Source organism: Amblyomma maculatum, chromosome 8, assembly GCF_055883805.1.
Source record: "Amblyomma maculatum isolate TAMU_Amacu chromosome 8, ASM5588380v1, whole genome shotgun sequence".
Classification (NCBI taxonomy): Eukaryota; Metazoa; Arthropoda; class Arachnida; order Ixodida; family Ixodidae; genus Amblyomma; species Amblyomma maculatum.
In genome coordinates this window covers 86,552,913-86,576,663 of record NC_139351.1, presented here as the reverse complement: position 1 = coordinate 86,576,663, position 23,751 = coordinate 86,552,913, and the positions used below count along the sequence as shown (strand labels likewise).

The following is a 23,751-nucleotide window of genomic DNA, read 5'->3' as shown; positions in this document are numbered from 1 at the left end:
ATGTGCGAAAACTGGACCGTAAGTTTGACCAAGACGGCCACCGAGTTTTGTTGTTCGCTGCACACGGGCGCATTCACAACTTGAAGGCTGTGCGCGTAGTTTTTGCCACCGAACACGACAGGTGTCCTGCAGCCGATGGACCAAGGTGTGATCCAAAACCTCAAGGTGAACTATCGGTCACGCTTGCTCTCGCGTGTGGTGGTGTGCCTCGACAGTGGGAAAACCTACTGTGTCGATTTGCTTGGAGCATTTAGTATGCTCGCCGATGCGTGGAAGTCAGTGGCACCCTCAACGCTGCGCAATTGCTTCCGCCACGCGGGATTTGTGCTGAAAGACGAGTCGGCTGCTTTGGACGAGGAGAGCGTCGTAGAGCAGCTGTCGGGCAGTGAGCAGCTCGTTGACGACCTTCGCGCTGCAGGTGTCGAAATTCTATCGACCATCTCATTTTCAGAGTTCACAGACATGGACCACGAGTTGGAACTGTGCGCTGGGCTCACAGATGCCGAAATTATTCGTCAAGTGCTTGAAGAGTCGGAGAGCGATGACGACGATTTACCTGCAGCAGCGCAGCCGACGCAAGCTGAGCTGATGCAAGCGGTCGCAACCCTTTCGTCGGCTTATGGCGACACTACGACTCTTGCCGAAATTCAGGCAGACCTGTTATCACGGAAGCGGAGCGTGGTGCAGAAAAGCATTCACGACTTTTTCCTGCCTCAAGGTTAATAAATTAAGCTTTTTTGGTGCACATTTGGTTTTTCGGACTGCCCGATTTTTCGGACATTTTCGCGGTCCGTTGAGAGTCCGAAAAATTGGTCGTTGACTGTATTACAGTAGCTCACAGCACTGCTCCCAGTAAAACCTCTTGTGCTATTTACTGCTGACAAACAATGAACATGTGAACATAGTTAGACTCTTAATCACAGCTTATACAATACAACGCAGCTTTAATGAAACTAATGTCTCAATCAAATGGTCAAAATTTCCTATTCATTCCCTGCTCTCAACCCTTATATCTCTTTGCTACCGTATGCCTTATCAATTCTTAATACCTTGAGCTGCAGCTGCACCTTAATGCATACATTGCACCAAGCCCATTGTGCTGTACAAGATACCTCCGCAAATGTTCTCTGACGCCCATGCATCTGATTGGTGCCACTTTTTTTAACAATTGTACTTGAACGTAAAATAATTAGGGTGTATATGAATCAAATTGGAATTGATAATATGCCCACCTTTACACGGTTTGATTTTAGAGCATTTAGCGTCCCCAGTGCCACTCAGATTATGAGGGACGCTGTACTGAAGATATTGGATATTCTGACTCTCTGTGGACAGAGTCAGAATATGCACCAACAATGCACATTACATATGTGCTTTGCATTTTGGATCCATTGAAATATAACATCCACAGTCATGATTGATCCAGTCTCCTTGAGATCTCTTGAGTTCCCAATGACTCCAAATGAATCTAATTCTCAAATTCATACGCATACATGTAACTTCTGGTACCTGTAAAGGGAATTGTAAATAAAACTTAATAGAAAATTGAAAACCCCCCCCAAAAAATCATAAAGAGACAATACCTTGCATGGCCTCCAGTGCTTCCTTGGCATCTTCTCTGGTTGTGTAGTGGACAAAGGCAAAGTCCCTGATCTTTTTGACCTTGTTGATCGTCAGCTTTCCTTCCAAGGAGAATGCCTTTTCGATCACTGCCTCGGGGGTGTCTGGCATTAGGTTGCGCACATACAGCACCGTTACCTGCAGATTGGAAGAGAAGAAAACCTCATCTTCGGTTTCATCCTAAAGCTTTCATTTATTCATTTGTCTGCCGATTTATTAGCAAATTTATAGTTTCGATAGCTTGGCAGTGCAAATGCATTACAGACAATATCTAGAGTGGCAGAAACACACAAGTGTACAGAACAAATCAGCATGGTGGTGGTGGTGGTGACTATGGTTTATTTTTTTTTTTGGGGAGGGGGTACTGGTCACGTCTTATGTTAGCCATCTTTGTGGCATCACTCTTGGTGACCAGGGGGAAGGGGAAGTTGGGATTAGGGGAAGGTTGGGGAGGGGAAGGTTGCTGGCGCTGCCTATGTCGCCGCCATTTACGCACGAAGCACTATGGGCCCATGCAGGCCTACAGAACAGAGCTGAGGCCAGACTCCTCCAGATAAATCAGGAGGAGCCGGTGAGCAGAAAGTTGGTTCCGAGCTGGGAAGAGCAATTGCCCTTCCGTATCAGCAGGGAGACCAAGATTCCGATAGCCATTCAGAAGTTTCTGGCGATGGCCAGCGGAGGCTGGACACACGAGGAGCAAGTGTCCCAGTGTGCCAGTATTGCCGCAAGAGGGACAGGCTGGGCTGGGAGCTCGGCCACAGGCATACATGCGGGACGGAGTCCACGTGCAGCCTATTCGAAGTCGTAGGAGGAGGGATTTGTCCTTCCGTGAAAGTTTGTCAGAGAGCCGTTGGAGATGTTCACCAGCGGCAATACGACGGTCAGGATGGAAAGACCTTATCGACCTTCTCAAGAGGGGTCTTGAAAAGTCAAAAGGTGTGACAGCCTCAGTGACTGGGGCGCCATTGTCGTGCGCCGCTTTGGCCAAGGCATCCGCCTCTTCATTGCCCTGGACTCCAGTATGTCCTGGAACCCAATGTAGGGCCAGTTGATACCCCGAGTCCTGAAGGGCTAGGAGACGGGCTCGGAGAATGTTCACTGAGAGGTTGGTGCCGTGGTAGATAGTCAGGAGCTGCAGAGCAGATCTGGAGTCGCACAGAACATTCACAGGTCCAGGAGGGACACTGGAAGAGCATGCACTATATCGCACTCAACATGAGCTGCAAGCCAGAAAGGGGGATAAGAGTGAGTACAGTTGGCAAACAAATCATCGATTGTACCGCATTCATTGTCCAAACATAAAAACTGCTCATGAGACCAGTGTCGCAGATATATCAACACCCCAAAGGATGAGCTGCGATTAACGACTGTTTTAGCAGAGTGATTTCTTGCTGTTCCTGTACAGGCATGTTCAGCAACAAAAGCATGCACACTGTTTGGTTTTCTTCTACACAATTTCAGCTTCAACATTATATCATAAAAATGTACAGGGATCAGCAGAAAACATTCTTGACTTGATTCTAATCAGTGATCACTTCCCTATACATCGTGTTGTAACTCACATCATCGAAGGTATCTCAGACCACAGTATACCAGTCTGTCGGCTACCCCTCGAATGTAGCGTAAAGTACCACTCCTTAACCACTACCATAAACAACTTTGCTAGGGCAGATGACGCCGGGATTCTAACTCATCTCGCACATGAGTTCGACAGTTTTTCCGAAAGTGCATTAGACACATCTACAGAAATAGATACAGTTTGGCTCGCCTTCAAAAACATAATTAATAACTGAATGACAAACTTCGTTCCACTAAAGGTTAAACGTGTCTCAAAAAACAATCCTTGAATCACAAGGGACGTTATTTACGTGCAGCGTCAAGTAAAGCGAATGCGCAAATCAATTAAGATTTAAGGTGTAAGTGAACTGAATAAGCTTAAGTTAGGAAAGGCTGTTGAAAAGCTCAGGAAAGCTACAAAACAAGCGAAGGACCATTATTTCAACGTGACCTTCCCGAACTTTTTGAAAAATAACCCTCAAAGGTTTTGGAACCATTTCCGTGACCATGAAAAGACACCATCCGGACTGTCACCAGAAAAAAAGACTAAAACTGCGAACATGTACAACGATTTTTTCTTCTCAGTATTCACTAAAGATAACGGAATCTGCCCAGAAACTTGCGCATTGCCCTGTAACTGTATTGAACCTCTCAGTATTACAGATGACGGTATTTTTAACCTTCTTCTCAGACTAGATCCTAAAAAAGCGACCGGCCCTGATAATATTCCCAAAGAGTTTTTAAAAAGGTACGTGGAGTGGTGTAGCAAATACCTGGGAGTTATTTTTCGCAAATCTGTTTCGCCGTCAAGACTGCCAAAAGAGTGGAAAATAGCGAAAATAATACCTATCCAGAAATCAGGGGACATAGCTTCGCCCGCACACTATAGACCAATATCCCTTACAAGTACATCATGTAAACTTCTTGAGCATATCATTTCGAAGCATATAACCACTTTTATCGAGAGCAATAACATGTTAACACCTCATCAGCATGGATTCCGTCGCGGGCTCTCAACTGTTACGCAACTAACTGAGGTTGTACATGACCTAGCATTTAGCATTAATAATTGTAGCCAGACAGACATTGTGATGCTCGGTTTTTCGAAATCTTTCGATTGTGTATCTCACATTAAGTTAACAGGAAAACTAAAAACCTTTATCGGAGACGGAGAATTACTATCATGGTCAACAGACTTTCTGTCACATCGCTTCCAGTATGTAGTTTATGAGCATGTCCCATCCAAAACAGTACCAGTTACGTCGGGAGTGCCCCAGGGACCAGTTCTTGGGCCACTGTTATTCCTAATTTTTATCAATGACATAACTAACAACATTACCTGCAGCATTAAACTTTTTGCAGATGACTGTACGATTTACAAAACAATCAACACCCACGAAGATCACCTGTTACTAAACAGTTCCCTCACACAAATAACCGAATGGTGTAGAACATGGCAAATGACAATTAACACTCAAAAAATCAGTTTACATGACCGTAACAAGAAAAAAGCACCCGTCGCGCTTTTCGTACACAATAAACGGAGCGCCATTAACAGAAGTTAGGCACCATAAATATTTAGGTATCACACTGTCATCTGACCTGAGGTGGGACTCTCACATCACTAACATCACATAGCTGCACTGCGAAAACTTTTCTTTATACGTAGACGCCTAAGATTTACACCAGTAGCCTCTAAACTCCTAGCATACACAACTTTCGTAAGGCCAATTCTAGAATACGCGAATACTGTCTGGTTCCCTCATTCGGTAACAAAAATAAAAAAACTAGAAGCCGTTCAGCGCAAGGCATTACGAGTTATATATAACAAATACAAGCGCACCGATTCTCAGTCTTTGCTTGCAGATTCATGCGGCCTTCCTACTTTATCATCGAGGGCAAAACAAGCACACCTGAAGTTTCTGTTTCAGCTATTACATAACCACTACAAAATAGACTGGGAAAAATACATAACCTTTTCAGAATCGCGACCATCTCGGCACAAACACTCGTACACACTAACAGAGTACAGCTGTCACAATGACACATTCAAGCATTCCTTCTTTCCTCTCGCTATCAGTGAATGGAATCGCTTAGATCATCGCATTACTAGTGTGCAATCTCTATCTTCATTCATATCAGAAGTAGATCATTTAACAAATTCATGATAGCGCTGCAAGAGCCGTACCTGCTACCTGTTGATAGGAATACGGTCACGCATACAATTTTGTAATTTACGGGATGTGCACTGCATTGTGAAGTTTTTTTTTTTATTGCTAATCCTTTTGCTTTGTATATGATTTTAGCCCATGTAATGTTCCCTCTTTTCGCGTATGTGTACTTTTATGTCCTGTTGTGCTGCCTGTGAAAGATATGTACATATGTTCTACTCAAAGTGTACTAAAAGCCCCCTGCTATGGTCTTGGAAGAAGACCGGCAGTATTGTAAATAAAAAGAAACCCTAATAATTTGATCAAAAAGACTTTTTTTCTTTAACGTAAAACAAAGAGGTAGGGTAGGAGACAAGGAGGAGGAGGAAGATGAGGAGGAAAGGCAGGGAGGTTAACCCGTAAAAGAAACCGGTTTGCTACCCAGCACTGGGGGAAAGGGGTGAGTGGATATAAAAGTTGTGAGAGACGGATGGGTGAAATTAGTATATAGTACAGTCACATCACAGACATGTAACATCACATCACACCACATCACTGTCATATCGCGTAACATAACAGCAAACTCATAGTCTTTCGATTAGGCCTGTGCTTTTCATAAAGCGGAGCAGTGCCTGGGAGGCCTTCACCGCAAACGATCGCCGTGGCCAGGCACGTAAAATCTTAATTTGTCAATGGGCGTCCCATCTAGATGCTCCAGCGCATGGCATAGACACTCTTTCCTCACTGTATATGGGGCACTCACAAAGAATGTGGCCTATAGACTTGTCGCACCCACACCTTTTACTTGCCGCCTTCCCAAGAGTTATTAATGTGAAACTTATTTTTTTATTTTGCTTCAAGACATACTGTCTTTTCAAAAAAAGCTTTTTTTTTTCACATGGTGTATGTGATTGCACAAAACATCAATACTATGATTCATTTATGATTTATTACATTTAAATATGTTGAATCATTAGTAGTAAACAGATATATTTGGGGTATTTAACTGCAGAGTTTTGAAGGAGCCTTCAGCAAGAAAAACAAGTTCAAACAAACAAAACAGAAATAATGAACAGTTGGTAATTTTGTCAAAGCAAAACAAAGAATGGGGAGTTTGTGTACCTACCACTGCCAGTCCTTTCTGGGAAGATTGGCATTTGGAAATGGTAAAATTCAAAGACAGACAATAATAGGATTGCTCAAGCTAACCCAGCTAGCATAGATCCTATCGCATTCCGTCCGGCAAATGTGTAGACACAGATTTAGAGATTTTTGGGGGTGGTGCATTTTGCCGGCATCCTATATATGCATGCTATCTCATTTTTAACTCGCAAGCTTGTTCCTGGCCCCTCACCTCCTGTCTATGTGCATCACCCACGTCTTTTCGGAGTGTTTAGGGCATCACATAACCATGCATCCCACTGGATGATGGCAAAGACGAAGCGAGGAAATGGATGCATACAAGCTGTGGTCACGCCACCAGCTCCTTCCCCTTAGCACGAACCCCACCTGAACACAAGGCAAATGCAAAGGGTCATCACATGATCTCAGAATGCAGCTACACGGATAATCGTCTTTGGATATGCATATCGTAGTTATGGCGTAAAGTCCATTGCTTGCAAAACAGTTTTCAGTCTACCATGGCTTCTAAAGCACCAAATGTGACAAAGCTCACATGATGAAACAAAATCTGTTAAAATCAGTAATCGCAGTTGATTCTCTGCGTCTTGCTTTCTATAATTCTGTATGTTTTTATCCTGCTTCCAGATAAAAAAATAAGAAAATTCACTCAGCGCAAACCATAAAAACTGTGTCAGTGACATTATCTTTGTGTATACAAGAACTGCCAAAGTTTCAAAGATACTTAACATGTTGCAAAGATACTGAACATGGACAAAAACTAATTTTTTTTCCATCTATTTCAGAGACCATACGTGAACTGTCAGTAGAAGTTTTTTGCCTTTGAAACATTGCTTATGAAGTTTAAAAACAGTTTAACTTAGTAATCAGCATCACTAGCAACCATTATGCTCAGTCTCATGCAATTTAAAACCAAGAAAACCAATTTTTCGAAAAGTAGAGACTGTTCTGAAATCCTCAATTAGCGAGACTGGCAGCAAGGCTGTCTTAGGGAAGAAAGTCAAATCACGAACTACCGCAGAGTGTCAAAGAGAGAGCCGGTGCACCGTCAGTGTGCGTCACCGCGTTGCAATGTGTTCGACGTAGGTACACAGTCTCTTCTTCCTAAATTTCATGGTTAAGGTCTCCCTGGAATCGAGTGTGGGTACAATCGCCCCCCCCCCTTTTTTTTATCCCCTTCGTGGCAGCGCTATCATACGCCCCCACCGCCTTAGATGTCATAATCACTAAAGCTAGCGACGAATTCCGCATTTTTAGACAACCTATTTGGGCTCGGCAAGGGTCCCGCGAGATGCGACAATGCGGCAAAAACATCCCAAACTTCACGGTTTTACTGAGGCCAACGGCTGGTGCTAAACAGAACAAATGACCGGCACATTAAGACAACGGCGATAAAAATGGTGCGCCCTTCATCAAAGGTGTCAAGCGGAAGCGGAAATTGCTGCCCCGTTCTCGCGCAGCAAGCAACTCCAAAAGTGAGGCGCTCAGTTCGAATGGTCACAGGGAAATGCTCATTTACATATTAACTAGAACTATTTTCCAGCTCTCATCGGTAGTGCATGTTACTGAAAACGTGGCGCTTTATTTTCTAATTCATGAGGCTCGAACCAAGAAGCTTCTTCCGTGTGCATAATTTCAGAAATAAAAAAAAAAAAAAACAACATACAGAAACACTTTTTCCGTAAACTAGAGCGGGACTGCTACCTGCATAGGAAGCAGTCAAATATCATTCGCTGTTGCGATTACCTTGGAAAAAATTAACGTCCTTAACTGCCACAAAATAACGTAGCACATAATTTAGAGCGCGGTTACAGCCGTCGGTTGTGATATATTCGTATATCGCAATATCTGAACGAATCAAACGCGTAGCGTAGTTGCCAAAAGTAACCACCAGGCTATATACACTGCTCTTCATACAACTTCGCTAAAGCATAGTATTTCTCATGCAATACTTATCTACGAATGGAGATGTTTGCCGTATTTCTCTGCCGTACGTATAATGAACAAGAACTTTCCATCAATGTAAAGCAGAAAAATCAAATAAAAAATTAGCAGGACGATTATTAATAGTAGAGGCAATGCGTGTGTTCGCACGCTTCATCTACAGTTTTTTTTTTATCTATAACTGATTAGGACTCAATTATTCAGAACTTTTCGGTGTTTGGGTCACTGAATTGTTAATGTGTGTCAAAATTCGCAAATTTCTAATACCGAAGCGAACAGCAATATTCGTGAAATCCGAGTTTCTTTTAATAGTATTTGGAAGTTTCAGACTTAAAAAAAAAAAGCTTTAGGAGGTGGCAGTTCATGAATGTTCCCCTATCGTCCCCTCGCAGTTGTATGGATTGTGACACGTTGTCCACGTGCGTAAGTGATAGGAAAAGGCTGCGATGCGAAAGCGAGCACGCCGCCGCGGCGGGATCTGCATCCCGCGCGGCGTCTTTCTCTATGGTTTCCGCCAAATATGAAGATGACGAAAAAAAATTTGCCGACGATTACGTTACTTCCTAATGCGCAATTTGAGCGCAGCTCATCAGCTGTTTCACCTTTCTTGTTAGAATTGAGGCAAGGATCTCGACATGCATGTACAATTACAGACCTTTTTCTTATTTTTCACATGTATTTCTTCAAGAAATACTTCACTAACAGTTCTTGACTGTCATGAAAGAAGCTTTGTGGTCGGAGAAATGAAGAGAGCAATTAAGTTATCCCGAGATTGCGGGAGGCAGCCCGTGGGCCCATAGGAACGTTGCGCGGCGGAGATAGCAGCAACTGACTGATGCCGCTGACACCGCTAGCGGGTAAGAAAACGTGACTGCGTTTCGGCTTGGGATGCACGCACCGTGATCCGCTGATCACGGTGCGTGCACCAGAGAACGTCGCCGTCACGCAGGAAGAGGGGGGGGGGGGGGGGGGGGGGGTATGCGCAGCGGCGAACGCGGGTGGTATAGTGGCAGGAGTGCGCGCAGCAATCAGGTAACGCGGGCGGACGCCGCCAGGGGGGTAGAGGGGTCTAAAAGGGGAGGGGGGTAGAGGGGTCTAAAAGGGGAAAGGGGAGAAGGGGGGGAGAGGGGGGGGGCGGTGCTGGTTACGAGGCGTCGACGAAAAAACCGCCATGACCGCGGCGAGCGCTGCTGCGTCGGCGTTGGCTCGCGTACTAGCAGCGCATCCGCTGGAAACAACTTCGATGGAGGCGACAGCTAACCTTCAACTCTTTCGAAGGTTGAAATTAAGAGGACACAATTAAAGTTCATTATCTTAGGATACCGTGGTCAGAAAGACAGCACCGCGAAGTGAATTTTGATTCGTGTGCAGTCTTGGTTGCGAGTAGGACCGCATTTTCTCACGCTCATGGTCATGGAGCAGGGCTTTTTAAATTTAAAATCAACAGCGTGTCAAGAACCTCACAGTAAGGGCCCGGATCCGAGACCACAATGCTAATTGGTTCACTTCGGTTTGCTGCCTAAGTTTCAAATCATTTATTTTTATTTCATTTAATTCTCCGAACATCTTTCGACAAAAGCTAAAACCTTTTTTTTTTTTTTTTTTTTACTGCTGCATTTCCTGTGCCCGCTGTACTTTTTGATTCAAAAATATTCGCTTCGCTTCGAAATTATTCGAACAAGATAGCTATTCGCTTCGTATTCGCTACGAATTCAAAATTCTATTCGCACATCTATCTATTTAAAAAAAATTATTGTCAAGTTATTGAATTTATCGATTATTTTTAATTATCGACAATTATTCAACCAAATATGGCTTTAATATTAACCACTAATCACCCATCACACTTCCATTGCCTGGCGCACCATAGCTTATCGATTATCAACTACAGGCGTCCATTTTTCCTGCCACATTCCGAAAATTCACAACACCTGCGCAGAAACTATGGTGCGGCGGCGGCTTTTCAATCGAACGATCGAGTTGTCTGCCCGTAACAAAAAAAAAAAAGAAGAAGAAGAAGAGGAACAAGAAGAACACGTCAAATTGTCTGAATTCTGCACCCCTGCTGATAGAAAGATATTTCGTTTTCGCCAATAAAACAAAATAATAAACAAACTTTATGATCTGGAAAAAAATTAGCGCTTCCTTAGGAAAAGAAAAGAGATGGAACCAGGATCACTGCCTCCGTGCGTTCACTTTAAAGTTGCTAATATACAGCATTCAGCTGCTTCCCTTCCATGAAGAAGGGTGGTCAAAATTACCCATCTTCAACGTTCTTTCAGATGACACGACGGTTAAATCACTCGGCATCTCATCCCAAAATGCCCGCATAATAATAATAATAATAATAATAATAATAATAATAATAATAATAATAATAATAATAATAATAATAATAATAATAATAATAATAATAATAATGAATCGCGCCTTAAGGGAAGGGAGGAAGGTGGGAGTGAAAGTGGAAAGAGAGAAAGAGGAGCCGTAATGGAGGGCTGCGGAGTAATTTCGACCATAACGTGCGCTGACATCGCGGTTGCGTTTCGATGGAGGCGAAACGAAATGGCGTCCGTGTGTTGTGCGATGTCAGCGCACGTTAAAGATCCCCAGGTGGTCGAAATTACTCCGTAACGGCTCCTATTTCTCTCTTTCCACTTTCACTCCCACCTCCCTCCCTTCCCTTACGGCGCGGTTGAGGTGTCCACGGAAAACAAGTGATACAGTTACCGCGCCTTTCCCTTCCTATAAATCAATCAGTTTGACATCGCACAGCACACGGAAGCCACTTCGATCGAAACACAGCCGCCGAGGTCGGGTTCGAACCCGGGAACTCCGGCACAGTAGTCGGGCGTCTTACCACTGCACCATCCCGGCGGGGCAACTTCGTTTCGATGCTGACGAAATTCAGAGAGAACCCTGGTGCTCTGCGATGCTGTGTAATGAACCCAATGTATTCGAAACTTTACACAGCCATCCACCACCACGCCTCTTCCTATCTCCTACCTCCACCACTTCCCCCAGGGCGCTTTTGAGCTGTACACCGGGAACTGAGAACAATTAGTACGTCTTTCCTTTTCTCAAAGCTGTTCCTTCAGTCCCTCAAAGATGGAGTTGTAACGTCGCATATATCGAACATCTGTCCTAAGTGGCGTTCGCCCTTCGAGCGATGCATTAATGGCGTATTCGGAGACATTCGCCGTTGCTTCATACGATTCATAACTGAGCCCAATTATGAGAGACCAGATGGGGAGGGCGGGAGGCCATCCCAGCTGCGGTAGCCTCAACTACTGCAAATGCAGAAACGGCTGTGTAGCGAGTGGTACTTCTCTACACGTTAGGTATTAATCTGTAATGGCCGAAACTATCCGAGAGTACTTAATTTTTTCAATCTACACATGAATTACTCTATAAAAGGTTTAAAAAGGAGTAACATGCTTATACTGCGCTCCTTAATAGGGACACCGCATTCGTTTACGCCGTTTTAGACCACTAAAATGAAGAACACCTGCTCTCAGCAACGGAAGTAGATTCTCTTTTTAAAACATGCAAAGTTCTTGCCGCTACAATGGTACCACCCAAGGTTTCAGCCTCTTCCAATTATTAACCTAAAGGTCTAAGTGCTGCGTGCACAACTCTCCTTCCTTTACGTACTACAATTACATGATTTGTGAAGGGAATATGCATCTATGGACAATGCAGCATTCTCTACAATTCTTCACATTTAGTGGCTGCAATCATGCCTACCCTGCCCCTCGAAGGACTTCACAAATGAAAATGTCACACCCTTTTTACGTCATTATAGGGTAATTTTTGCTTAAAGTATATTAGCTGTTAGTCCACGGCTATTACTTCCGCATTTAAGTCCGTTTACTTAACTTTTTTGTCGTTTGAACTTTGAATGCGTCAAACGTTTGTACACTGTGCAGTGTAACAAAAAAACGGTCTCTAAAGAGGGCACTCCAGGAGGGGCTTTACCCTAAACAAGATATATATACTATCAGATAAAACAGGTCTTGCTTGGGGAGATGAAGATAAGCTCCCTGTGCGTCTCTCTCTCTCTCTCTCTCTCTCTCTCTCTCTCTCTCTCTCTCTCTCTCTCTCTCACACACACACACACACACACACACACACACACACACACACACACACACACACACACACACACACACACACACACACACACACACACACACCTAGTTCTTCCCTAATTCCAACGCCGGACATCAAGCGGTGCGGTTCCTTTTGATGTCGGCCGCCTCGGTTTTTGCACTGTTTTCCTCTTTCGGCCTCTTATTTATCTACGCTCCTCCTGAACATACGGCACATACCGGGCGAGTCCGCAACGGGCGTCAGCCCCCTTCTCAAGCACACAAAATGACATCACGTAGAACCGGCACTCCTGATAAGACAAGCCATGACGAGTTGCTCCTGAGTCAAGAGGCGAGTCAGCAGGGCGACGCGGGTGGGCATGCTGCATATCCGGAATGAAGGGTAGGCTGCCCTCCCTCCGAATATTTCATATGCTATTTTTTTTTCTTCATATATGCACTAGCAAAAGGCGCATACGGGGCATGATCAAAAGTTTCTCATATGCGTATACAAAACGCCCTTCAGTATTCGGCGCCAACTTTACATGTTCTTTGGGTAACCTTGATGGTCATGGCATGGCACTAAAACAAAGGCTGACTGCGCTAGTTATTGAAAATGACAAATTATTCTGAGAGAGAAGTTTGGAGTTTTTTTTCCTAATTCAAAAACATTTACGCAATCTTATCGGCAGAAGTTGATCTCTAGTATAAATTGCCCGCAACATTTATAGTAGAAAGTCTCAGTAAGAAATGGTAATACTACCCTAATGAAAAACCAAAAGTTCTACGGGGCAATAACCTCATAAAATCTCATTTAATCGCATAGAGTCTCATATGGTGCACATCATTATCATAAAATATCGTACATAATTTATGATAATGTACAAGAAACTATGAGAACTTATGCAATTATATGTGACTTGTACGTGATTTCTTATGTGAATTGAGTGAGATTGTGTGAGAAAATGTGAGGTTATTGCCCCTTACAGTTTTTTTCAGTAGGGTACCGTAGCGTCACATCTTTCATACATCACTTCCCCCTCCCCCCCTCCTACCCCAATCCCACAAAACCGAGATATCACTCCCATAACTCTGCCTGTCAAGAAACTTGAGAGTTTGTACTGCACTGAAAAAACTGATTGATTGATTTATAGGAAAGGAAAAGCGCGGTAACTGTCTCACTTGTTTTCTGTGGACACCTCAACCACGCCGTAAGGGAAGGGAGGAAGGTGGGAGTGAAAGTGGAAAGAAAGAGGAGCCGTAGTGGAGGGTTACGGAGTAATTTCGACCACCTGGGGATATTTAATGTGCGCTGACATCGTACAGCACACGGACGCCTCTTCGTTTCGCCTCCATCGAAACGCAGCCGCCGAGGTCGGGTTCGAACCCGGCTACTCCGGCACAGTGGTCGGGCGTCTTACCACTGCACCACCCCGACGGGGCTTTGTACTACACTGACGTTAAATAAAGAGGCCGATAGTATCTTAAGCAAGCCACTTCAACTGGTTTAACAGCACCCAATAGTGATTTTTGCCCTAATTAAACGAAACAGAAAGATATTTTTATTTACAGTTTAGGCCGCGAACAGTGCTTTTCTTGGTTTTCGCCTACCGTTTCTCTATGGCATACAGTGCCTAGCGCCATTAGATATCCTGACGTTAGTTACACCTAATTTGTAATAAGCGATAAGTGTTCGTTATAACTGCGGCCCGTGTACGTGGGATCAACAGCATATCGCGAACAGTCAGCCTTTGATTACTCCGAAAGTATTGAGTGGCAAGAGCACACTTTTGTGCCAGAGCATAAAAGCGATAAAAGCCTCATCCCAGCAAAAATATGGCATGGATTGCCCGGAAAATTGTGACTGTCTGGCGCATGGTGTGACGTCACGCACCTCGTGATTGAAGCAGGGCCGCAGCGGCGGCCGACAAGGCGGCAGCTGCGTTTGGAATTGTGCGGACATATGCCGAAGGTCTCGCGAATATCTGGAATGTAGCCAGAGGCTTTGGGCATAGTGCGAAATCATCGCCCTCGTGGACGAGGCTTTACGTTATCGCACTGACACACGGAAGTACGCGCCCCTCAGTTTTCGCCCCCCCCCCCCCCCCGCCACCCCGCTTTTAATTTATGCATATTTCTTCTTCATGAAACGTAGCTATAGAGTCCTGCGAATACAGGAAATTTTCTAATATAATATAAGTATTTATTCCACATCCAATGTTCGCAGCGAAAATATAAAGCTCCGCCCCCTGCGTATTTTCCAATCTTCCAAGCAAATCCAACACCTCGGAGTAAGTTCAGCTAGTGTTATTTTCTTAGTGCCCTAGAGGACGACGCTTCCATGTCTGAAGTATCTAAATTGTTTCTTTTTGTTAAGATACACGAGGTCATACAGCTCTCATGTTCTAGCGTTCGTTAAGTAAATAATTGCGTTAAGGCGGATAATTCAGCAAGTTGGTAAACATCCACCGCAAAAGAAAAGCGAAAACAAAAGCGCTGCAAACACGGATATAAATAGGGACACGCGCGCTTCCACTCCCTCTTTCCTGTGTGCGTTTTTGTAGCGCTCCGCAGGGGTGGCGCAGTGGTAAGACGCCCGACTACTGTGCCGGATTACCCGGGTTCGAACCCGACCTCGGCGGCTGCGTTTCGATGGAGGCGAAACGAAGAGGCGTCGTGTGCTGTGCGATGTCAGCGCACGTTAATGATCCCCAGGTGGTCGACATTACTCCGTAGCCCTCCACTACGGATCATCTTTCTCTCTTTCCCACTTTCACTCCAACATTCCTCCCCTCCCTTACGGCGCGGTTGCGGTGTCCAGAGAAAAACAAGTGAGACAGTTACCGCGCCTTTCCCTTCCTATAAATAAATAAATAAATAAATAAATAAATCAGAGGCAGCGGAGGTGGCTCAGCTACAGAGCCAGTAGCAGGTCCGTGCATTTTCTTTTCTTTCTTCCTGCAGCCACAACAACTGTTTGTTTTTACAATAACGGATTGGTATTGTAAACTAATAGTTCTGTATTATATGAACATAGGAAGCATTTTTTTTTGTTATTTTGTTTTTTTGCACCACACATGGCGGCTTTTTGAATAGTGTGACAATTTGGAATTTTCCTGAAAAGGGTTGATGCTTTAAATTCTGATCCCACCGGCCCCACCTCTTGCTTATGACCGTCCAGTCTTCAACAAATTTCACCATATTGTTACATAAACAAATACAACTAGCACCAAGGCAAAGGCATGTGATTCATTATCCGATTCACCATTCAATATATCTACCTGTTCGATTTGTGTCCGTAAGGATTGCTATTTGCACACTTATAGCCGTGATACACTTTAAACTTCAGTGCAGACCGTCATTTCCAGAAATCTGTTCGGAAAAACAAGAGGGGGGGGGGGGGGGGGGGGGGGAGGCTTAGAGCTCCGCTCCAACGCTCGCGGTTATGACCCGCCACTGACCGACCATCCTCGTTCCAGAGTCCCTGGTGCACTGAAATAGCAATATTACAGTGCGCATTGTTCCATTCTACAATGTACCTGCCCGCGAAGCTTGCGAGATGTGCGTGTGAGTGTGTGCGTCTGTCGCCGCCAATCGACATTTATCGCAGCGATACAGCCTCGCGGATTGCACCGACGCATTCCAGTTTTTTATCAAGTAAAGCCCGTGCTCTGGAATATGTATCATTCATTTTACACTACAGATCTCCTTTTTTTTCCTCTTTTCTCCGCACGAGAGCCCGATTACGAAGCACCGTATCGTGGCAGATAGCGGCGATACTGCGGTCCATATACCGACAGGCCGTATATTGAGACAGGTGCTTCCAGGGCGATGTGACTGAGTGCGACTGGGGAGATGCAGCATGGACCGCATTCTATTCGACGGGTCGCTTATTGTAAGGGGTATAGAGAGCAGAGCTGTTTTAGAGCACAGGTGTCAATCCACACTGTAGAGACACTCGAGTGACGCCTGTTATTGACGTGACCACTTGTCACGTGACAACAAACAGCTGTCGGAGCACTCTCCGTGCAGTTATTACATCCTTATAACCTCGACACTAGGGGTCTCCGACCCGCGACGCTTTATTGTGCGGCCCTCGGTGCATTAAGAGCCCTGTCTTATAATTTTGTCTTGAAGCGCATCACGGTTTGTTTTCCACCCTCATCGCTTGTGTGATGCTGCATTGTTTCATTTTTGTTTCAATCGTCAACATTTTTTACTAATAATCCAACAGATTGGCAATAGGCAATTTAGGATGGGGTCGGAACGGATAAGGGGACACTTATCACGCCTAGCCGCTCACTTCGCCCTTTCGCAGCTTAGAACTCGGCGTATGCGCATTTGTGAATCCTCCCTTATCCTCCCAACTGATAGGGTCACCCTATTCTATAAAGCGCGCCAATATATTGTCCAGTCACCTAGTCGCAACGCAGCTAAAGCACCACATATACAGCCGGATGTGGGCCACTATTTCACGGTCATTGCGTCCAACATAATGAAATAACGGAAGTTGCAACATAATTTAGTCTGTTACAGTTGTCATAACGAATACGTTGCCCTATTGAGATGGCTGGCAATAAAAAAATGTGTTGCAATTTCTCACCTTCCCTGGTTTTAACTATACGATGTTCGTATTAGTACGTTAGCTACAAAAAAAAAAAAAAAAAAAAACCAACCATGGAGAAAAATTTTCCGGCATACACTTCGCCACCCGCCAACTTTGGCAAGTGAAAATGATCCCCCTCTGCACGTGCAGGGAAGAGAATGGAGACACTAGAAAATGGTCGTCATGCCAGAGGATGGCTATCTACCATAGACGGTGCAGAGGCCAATCAGCTCTCGCTTATCAATGCGCCAAGCCGGCAACCGCTCGAACAAGTGGAACACCTAATGTTAACACACTGTCAATTATTATAAGTGGCCTATCTGACAGCAGCCAAGAAATACCTGCAATGACGCAAGGTTCTTCTCAACTGTACCTGCATGCCACTTAACAGTTGGCTCTCGAAGGTTTGGCCGTGTAAGTGATTCAGTATAGCGCCAGGGTTCAGATGTTTTACTTTTCAGAAGGGGAAGAGCGGGGGGATATAAATGTCTTTTTCTGACCCACGTGAGGACCAGGACACGAGATGAATGAGCCTTTAGAAGCTGCCCTATAAACAAAGAAGCGCACAGAATGCCGACTTCCTCCACGGGACATGCGCTATATGGCCCACCAGTATAGCCCGCGCTCCCTCTCCACAATATGTTAAGCTGTTACGCCTCGCGCTATCTCCGTTTTAGACGATATTTGCGTCGCGCGGGGCGGCACGTTTAACTGTCTTATCTCCCGCGTGCGCACAGTGAAAAACAGAAAAAAAAAATAAAAGAAAAGCAAATCGTATACTGAGCATCGCGTGGAACCAGGATAGCGGCAATGAAAACTACTCTTTCTATTTTGTACAATATGAGCGCGGTGCTGAAATGGTGGTCGGAGTGCGCATGCGTTCACGGGCCCCATGATAAAGCTCGGAAATGACCTTGGCCGAAGCTCGAGGTCATTGTCGAAAGCTACTGCAGAAGCGGTATGTGCATTTAGCATTGGCTGCGAAAAGACGCCTGGTAGATCTCTCTCTCTCTCTCTCTCGTAGTTTTAAGGCAGGACACTGCAGGAACTCTTTTGGAGAAATATTCGATAAATTAGCTGGCAAATCGATAAACGAAGAGGCTTCATGAAATAACGCGTTCCTGTGTATTTCACTCGTTCTCTTTCGTAGGGCAAGAGTACACAGTCTGCATTTCTGATAAAGGCGACTTCATCGTGACGCTGTCCCACTTCGGTGCGGCCGAAAGAAAGGCGGCGGTAGTCGACAGCGATACTGTACTTATTGACGCAAACCTATCCGCAAACCATCATTCAAGGGCAGGATCTGTGGTGTCCAAGTGAGTCCAGAAAATAAAAAAATGCGGCCATGTGCTCAAAGGTTCATTCGAGACACGTCAGAGGAGAACAGGGGAATGCGCTATTGTCGTGTGAAGCAGTAACGAACAGACCTTCTCGCCTATTCCAAAATCAATAATACTCACACGTATTAATTTATTTCTTTTGCAGAGATATGGATTCAGTGCATGGATTAGTATCGTGTGTGGGGTTCCTACAAGCGTACAAGTGGGCTATGAGGACATCGCAGCAGGGCTAAGGCTCAAGCTAAATTTAGACCAGCTGTGTGTGTGTGTGTGTGTGTGTGTGTGTGTGTGTGTGTGTGTGTGTGTGTGTGTGTGTGTGTGTGTGTGTGTGTGTGTGTGTGTGTGTGTGTGTGTGTGTGTGTGTGTGTGTGTGTGTGTGTGTGTGTGTGTGTGTGTGTGTGTGTGTGTGTGTGTGTGTGTGTGTGTGTGTGTGTGTGTGTGTGTGTGTGTGTGTGTGTGTGTGTGTGTGTGTGTGTGTGTGTGTGTGTGTGTGTGTGTGTGTGTGTGTGTGTGTGTGTGTGTGTGTGTGTGTGTGTGTCAGTAGCAATGTGGATGGCTCGTGCATTTCTCTGTTAAATAATACAAATCAAGGCGGATGTAGCACATTGTCGTGAGAAGTGACAGAGAAATAAAACAGCAGTTACACGCAACACCAAACGACAAATAAGTCAGCAAATTATGTGGAGTGCATATTGCAAAGTGGTAACCATGCTGCACTGTTACACTGGAAAAAAAAAAAGAAAGGAAAACCGGAAACTAAAACAGACTATTGAATAGCGAGAATATGCTTATCAGCCATCGATAGTCCGATAGCGATACAGTTAACCCTTCGAAAACTCCTGGAGCGGCCCAGCCACGTGTGGAGTTCAGGCAGCTGGGCATCCAGGAGCAATGGAGACACAAGCAAACGCGGGTCTGCAATATAAAATTACATTGCGAGGAGAATACGAGCAGCGGCAACTGCGACGGGAGGCGAGAAAATGGAATCGCAGTACCAAGGTCTGCTGGCCTCTGACGCAACTCTGGACGCCCGCATGTTGCTGCTACAAAGGCGCTGGCTGACGCCACGCGCACAACAACTTGACAAGCAACCCATCCTTCTTTTACACCCCCCCCCCCCCCCCCCCTTCATCGAAACCCAGCGACCGCAGCCCTGACGACGCCTAACCGCGGAGTTGCTTCGTCGCTGCTCCAGTGCAAGGGCGTGTGTCTGAAGGGGAAAAAAAAAAAATTCGAAACGAAGTGAGCGGGGAAGGGGGGAGGGGGCATCATGTGCTCTTTCCGAACTGAAGCGGGGAGAATCGCCTTTCGCTCCTTACACCGCGGTCGAAGCCGGTCTGTCGGCGAGCGAAAAAGAAAACAAAATAAAATAATAAGGCACATTGCAGACGCCTGTTTTCAAGTGACGGAGGTGCTGCTAAAAGAACAGTCGGGAGTGATCGCAGTTACAGCAGGCTTCATACCGTGCTCCGAACAAGATAGTCAGAAAGAGGAGACGTACCGCGGTAGCATCGATGTACACTTGATGCCGAGAAAGAGCAACCCCCACCGAGCCATTCGGTCTGTAAAGCGGGGCCCATAGGAAGAATAACATTACACAACCGACGACCAATCTAACCTGCCGACTAAGAAGGCATAAAGAGTTTGCGCAGGGTCGCCTTTTCTAAACAGCCAAGCTCAGACGAGGAAAACAAGAACAGAAGAAAGAAAAGGGGCTGCGGTAGTCGGGTTGCGCGTGCCGCACACGAGCGGGATCGGCGTATTATGTGTCTAAAGGGCAGCCCGCGCACGTTCCGGCCGCTTCCGTTCTGCAAAGCGAAGCTGCCGACGCAGACGAGACATGCGTGCGTTGGCGCCGGCGGGAGAAAGCAGAGTAGGGCGCCCCAGCACCGATGCTTCTTGTCTGCTCGCACGCTAGCCAGGTGTGGTCGAGAAAAACTTGGGCCTCACGGCGTCACCTCATCACCGACGTGAGGAAACAGTGCATCAGTGTAACCTAAGGAAGCTAATAAAGACGCGTGGGTCCTGTCTGCACTGTGCGTGTAAAAAAAAAAAAAAAAAAAAAAAAAAAAAAAAAAAAGGAAAGAAGGTTCGATTGTAACCGTGTAACACATTTCGCGCATACCTAAAAAAAAAAAAAAAAAGAACTAGCGTTCCGTTTAAAATCGGAAAGGGCACAATAAGCGGTGACGGATTTCACACGCTGTAAACTGCGGACTCGAAGCGGTTGCACCTATCGGTGGCAAGGCCTCCAATGTTTCGTGACACAAGCACGCACAAACAGTCAGTGTCACAAGTCGAGTGAAATGCCTCCCTCCTTCTTTCAACACCGCACAGGCCGTTGTCCTCTCGACCTTTCTCGGTTTTCTCGGCGATATCGGCAGCGCTTATCTCACCTTTCAGAAACAATGTATAGAGGCCCCATCCAGGAACGTGGGTGCTTCGAGAACTGGGCGGATGCAATACCTGAGCAATCTATAGAGACGAAGACGGGACCCCATACGATAATCTTGCCCACAAACTCTACTCCAGGGCCAATGCTACACCTTCTTACTCAAACGAACGTATCGGAGTGAAATCCGTATTTATGCCCTTTTTTCTTTTTTTTTTTTTTTTTGTGCAAAAAATCGTGCTAACATTTCACAGTTTACAACCGCCTTAAGTCACCATTCATTCCAACGCAAAAAAAGGGATGTTTTGCACGTACAGTCGGTGCACGAAATTTACGAGGCAATGTATGCCCGCTTGGGAACCAATTTAATTGTAACGTCACCTCGTGAATCAATCGTCTAGGATTGATCAAGAAGAAAGGGCGCGCGGATTACATCCTATCATAGCAGGCATTTCGGGCGACTATGGTTGGTTTGGGGGTTTAACGTCCCAAAGCGACTCAGGCTATGAGAGACGCTGTAGTTGAAGACTCCGGATATTTCGACCACCTGGGGTTCTTTAACGTGCACTGACATCGCACAGCACACGGACGCCTTGCTTTTTGCCTCCAGCGAAAAGCGGCCGCCGAGGCCGGGATTATTTCGGGCAACTAGCTAGCGCGATGGTGGTGAAAAGATTTTTCCCGCGCGTGCAGTAACCTTTAAAGGGTGAAATAATTTTATTTCGTGCCCTTCTCGGCAATATTACCGAAATCGCGGTGAAGTTCGATCCGAAACTGCACATCCAAGGAGGCATCGCGTGATTTCTCCTTTGGCGGAATGAATGAAGCTCAGTTGGCCGAGGCTCGCCATTCTTCATAGTTGTTTGGCTTCGGCTTTTCTAGAAAAGTCTCTTAATTTAAGTCGACAACGCAAGCAACGGCGATCGTTCTGACCACAGCCCTTCAAGAAGCCCTTCATCTTTGGCGAGCGAACCGAACGTCGTCCAAATGGAGGCCAAGTCTGCCTGGAGCTTCAGAAGCAAGGGCTACGCATTGATCCTGGCGTCTGCGAGAAATGCATTCCAGTGACGGTTTCGGAATGATAACACCAAAATTGCTTTCACCTAATGGTGCGCAACAGGTTGATCGGACCCACCAAAGCTTGCATAACTCAGCAGGTGAGAAAAGCTGGGAAAAAGGTGCAATCTTTCTCGCTATCTCTCTCCAGAGAGTGAGGGGATAAGCCGCACGAGTTGCGGCGTCAATGGCAGGGAAAGACACCGACCGCCTGCCCTTATCGAGTGGTCGAAGCTTTGGATAGACGAAGATATCTCTTTCCGAGGCGAAGAATTCCCAGGCGGGATACGCCAGACTCCTGATTTTCCACACCGTGGGATTGGTCCGCATAGGAAGAGAGAACCGCTACCTAAATCCATAACTCAGTTTTTTTTTTTAAATTCGGATGACCAATTTGATATAATTGGTTCTACCGATTCCAAATGGTTTGCACAATGGGTCCTGTTCAACCCAACTGGTTTCACTTCCAATGGGAGTCACGAAACCAACTGAGCTTTCGAATTGGGAGTGAGGAAACCAATTGGACTTCCCATTGGTTATTCAAAGGGAACATTCACAACTGGGAAAGCATATAGTCTATGATATACTTGACTGAGATATGCACATAGATATCTGTAAACCGATAACAGCGAAAAATTTAAGTTCTTTCAGAAGTACTTTCTGCTTAACATTCGTAACTGATATTATCGTGTCCACCATTAGTGCGGCAATAACAAATAAGTTAACCCCGAATATCGGAGAAGTGTCACTGCCCCAGTAGGACTGTCCAACGAATAGAGTATAAAAGTCTCTGCAAAATGTCCTGCGGGTATACAGTGAACGTGTGTTAGTTCCGTGTGCATGTGATGCATGCTTGTCGCTCATGATTTCTGTAAACAAATTGCAATTAATTACAATTGAGTTGTATAAAATTAGACACTCTTGCATCTTCTCCAGAAAGGGTCGAAATTAAATTTCCATTTTTTTTTAGAGCTATGTCAGTTAAAACCATTTGGGCTCAATCCGTTTGCAATTTGAGTTCAATGGTGAACCAATTGGTTTGATTTTTGTGAACAATTACTTCCAACTGGCAGCACCAATTCATATGAGATGGTCGGGCCTAATGAGCGGCGAAAATACAACTAAGCGAAAATAACGAGCGAAGAAAACGAGCTGCGCCATGCTGCCATTGTTTTTGCTCGCTTGCCTCGAGACGAGACGCTGAGAGTAGCAGAGTTTTAGCATCCTCGTACTGTACGCCGTAATTATAGCCGTGCGTCTGTGATAACGCACTCACAAAAAAAAACAAAAAAAAAAAACAACCAGGACTGTAAGCTCAGGTAATACAAGCGAAACACAGGCATACCTATAACTCAACGGTTCAAACACTGAGGACAAATAAAGTTGATAATTTCGATCAACTATAAGCTCTAATCTATAGAAAGAGTGTTCCATTCGATAATTCCAGGCGAGGAAAAACAAGGCAACACCGAGCCACTGCTTGCGGCCCTAGCAGTCTCGAGATTTTCAGTGAGCAGCCATACGCTCCACGTGTGCTGTGAGATGTCAGTGCATGTTAAAGAACCCCAGGTGGACGAAATTTTCCGAGTCTTCCCACTACGGCGTCTCTCATAGCCTGAGTCGCTTTGGGACGTTAAACCCCACAAACCAACTATCTTTCTCCCTTTTCCTATATCCTTCACTGCCACCAAGGGCAACGCCTCCTTTACAGCTTTGCCAATGAAGAGAAGATGACACAGTTTCAAGCAGAGATTGGTTATCGCTGCTGCCTGCCAAGTATACCGAGTTCGGGTTGGTCGCGCAGTGCAGGCGAAAGCCTAGCAGTCAAGTCTGCTCTTCGTTGGTTGGCAATGCTGAC

General features: G+C 45.5%; 1 protein-coding gene across 5 annotated transcripts in view; it reads right to left on the bottom strand.

Annotated features, from left to right (window-relative positions):
- The window catches only part of LOC146181703 (putative RNA-binding protein 46), a 228,991-nt gene that overhangs the window by 35,406 nt on the left and 169,834 nt on the right, over positions 1-23,751 (bottom strand). For all 5 annotated transcript variants that reach the window (XM_084576712.1, XM_084576710.1, XM_084576709.1 and 2 more), the window contains one exon: positions 1,584-1,758. In XM_084576712.1, the coding sequence (XP_084432838.1) occupies positions 1,584-1,758 (175 nt within the window). The remainder of the gene's footprint in view (positions 1-1,583; positions 1,759-23,751) is intronic.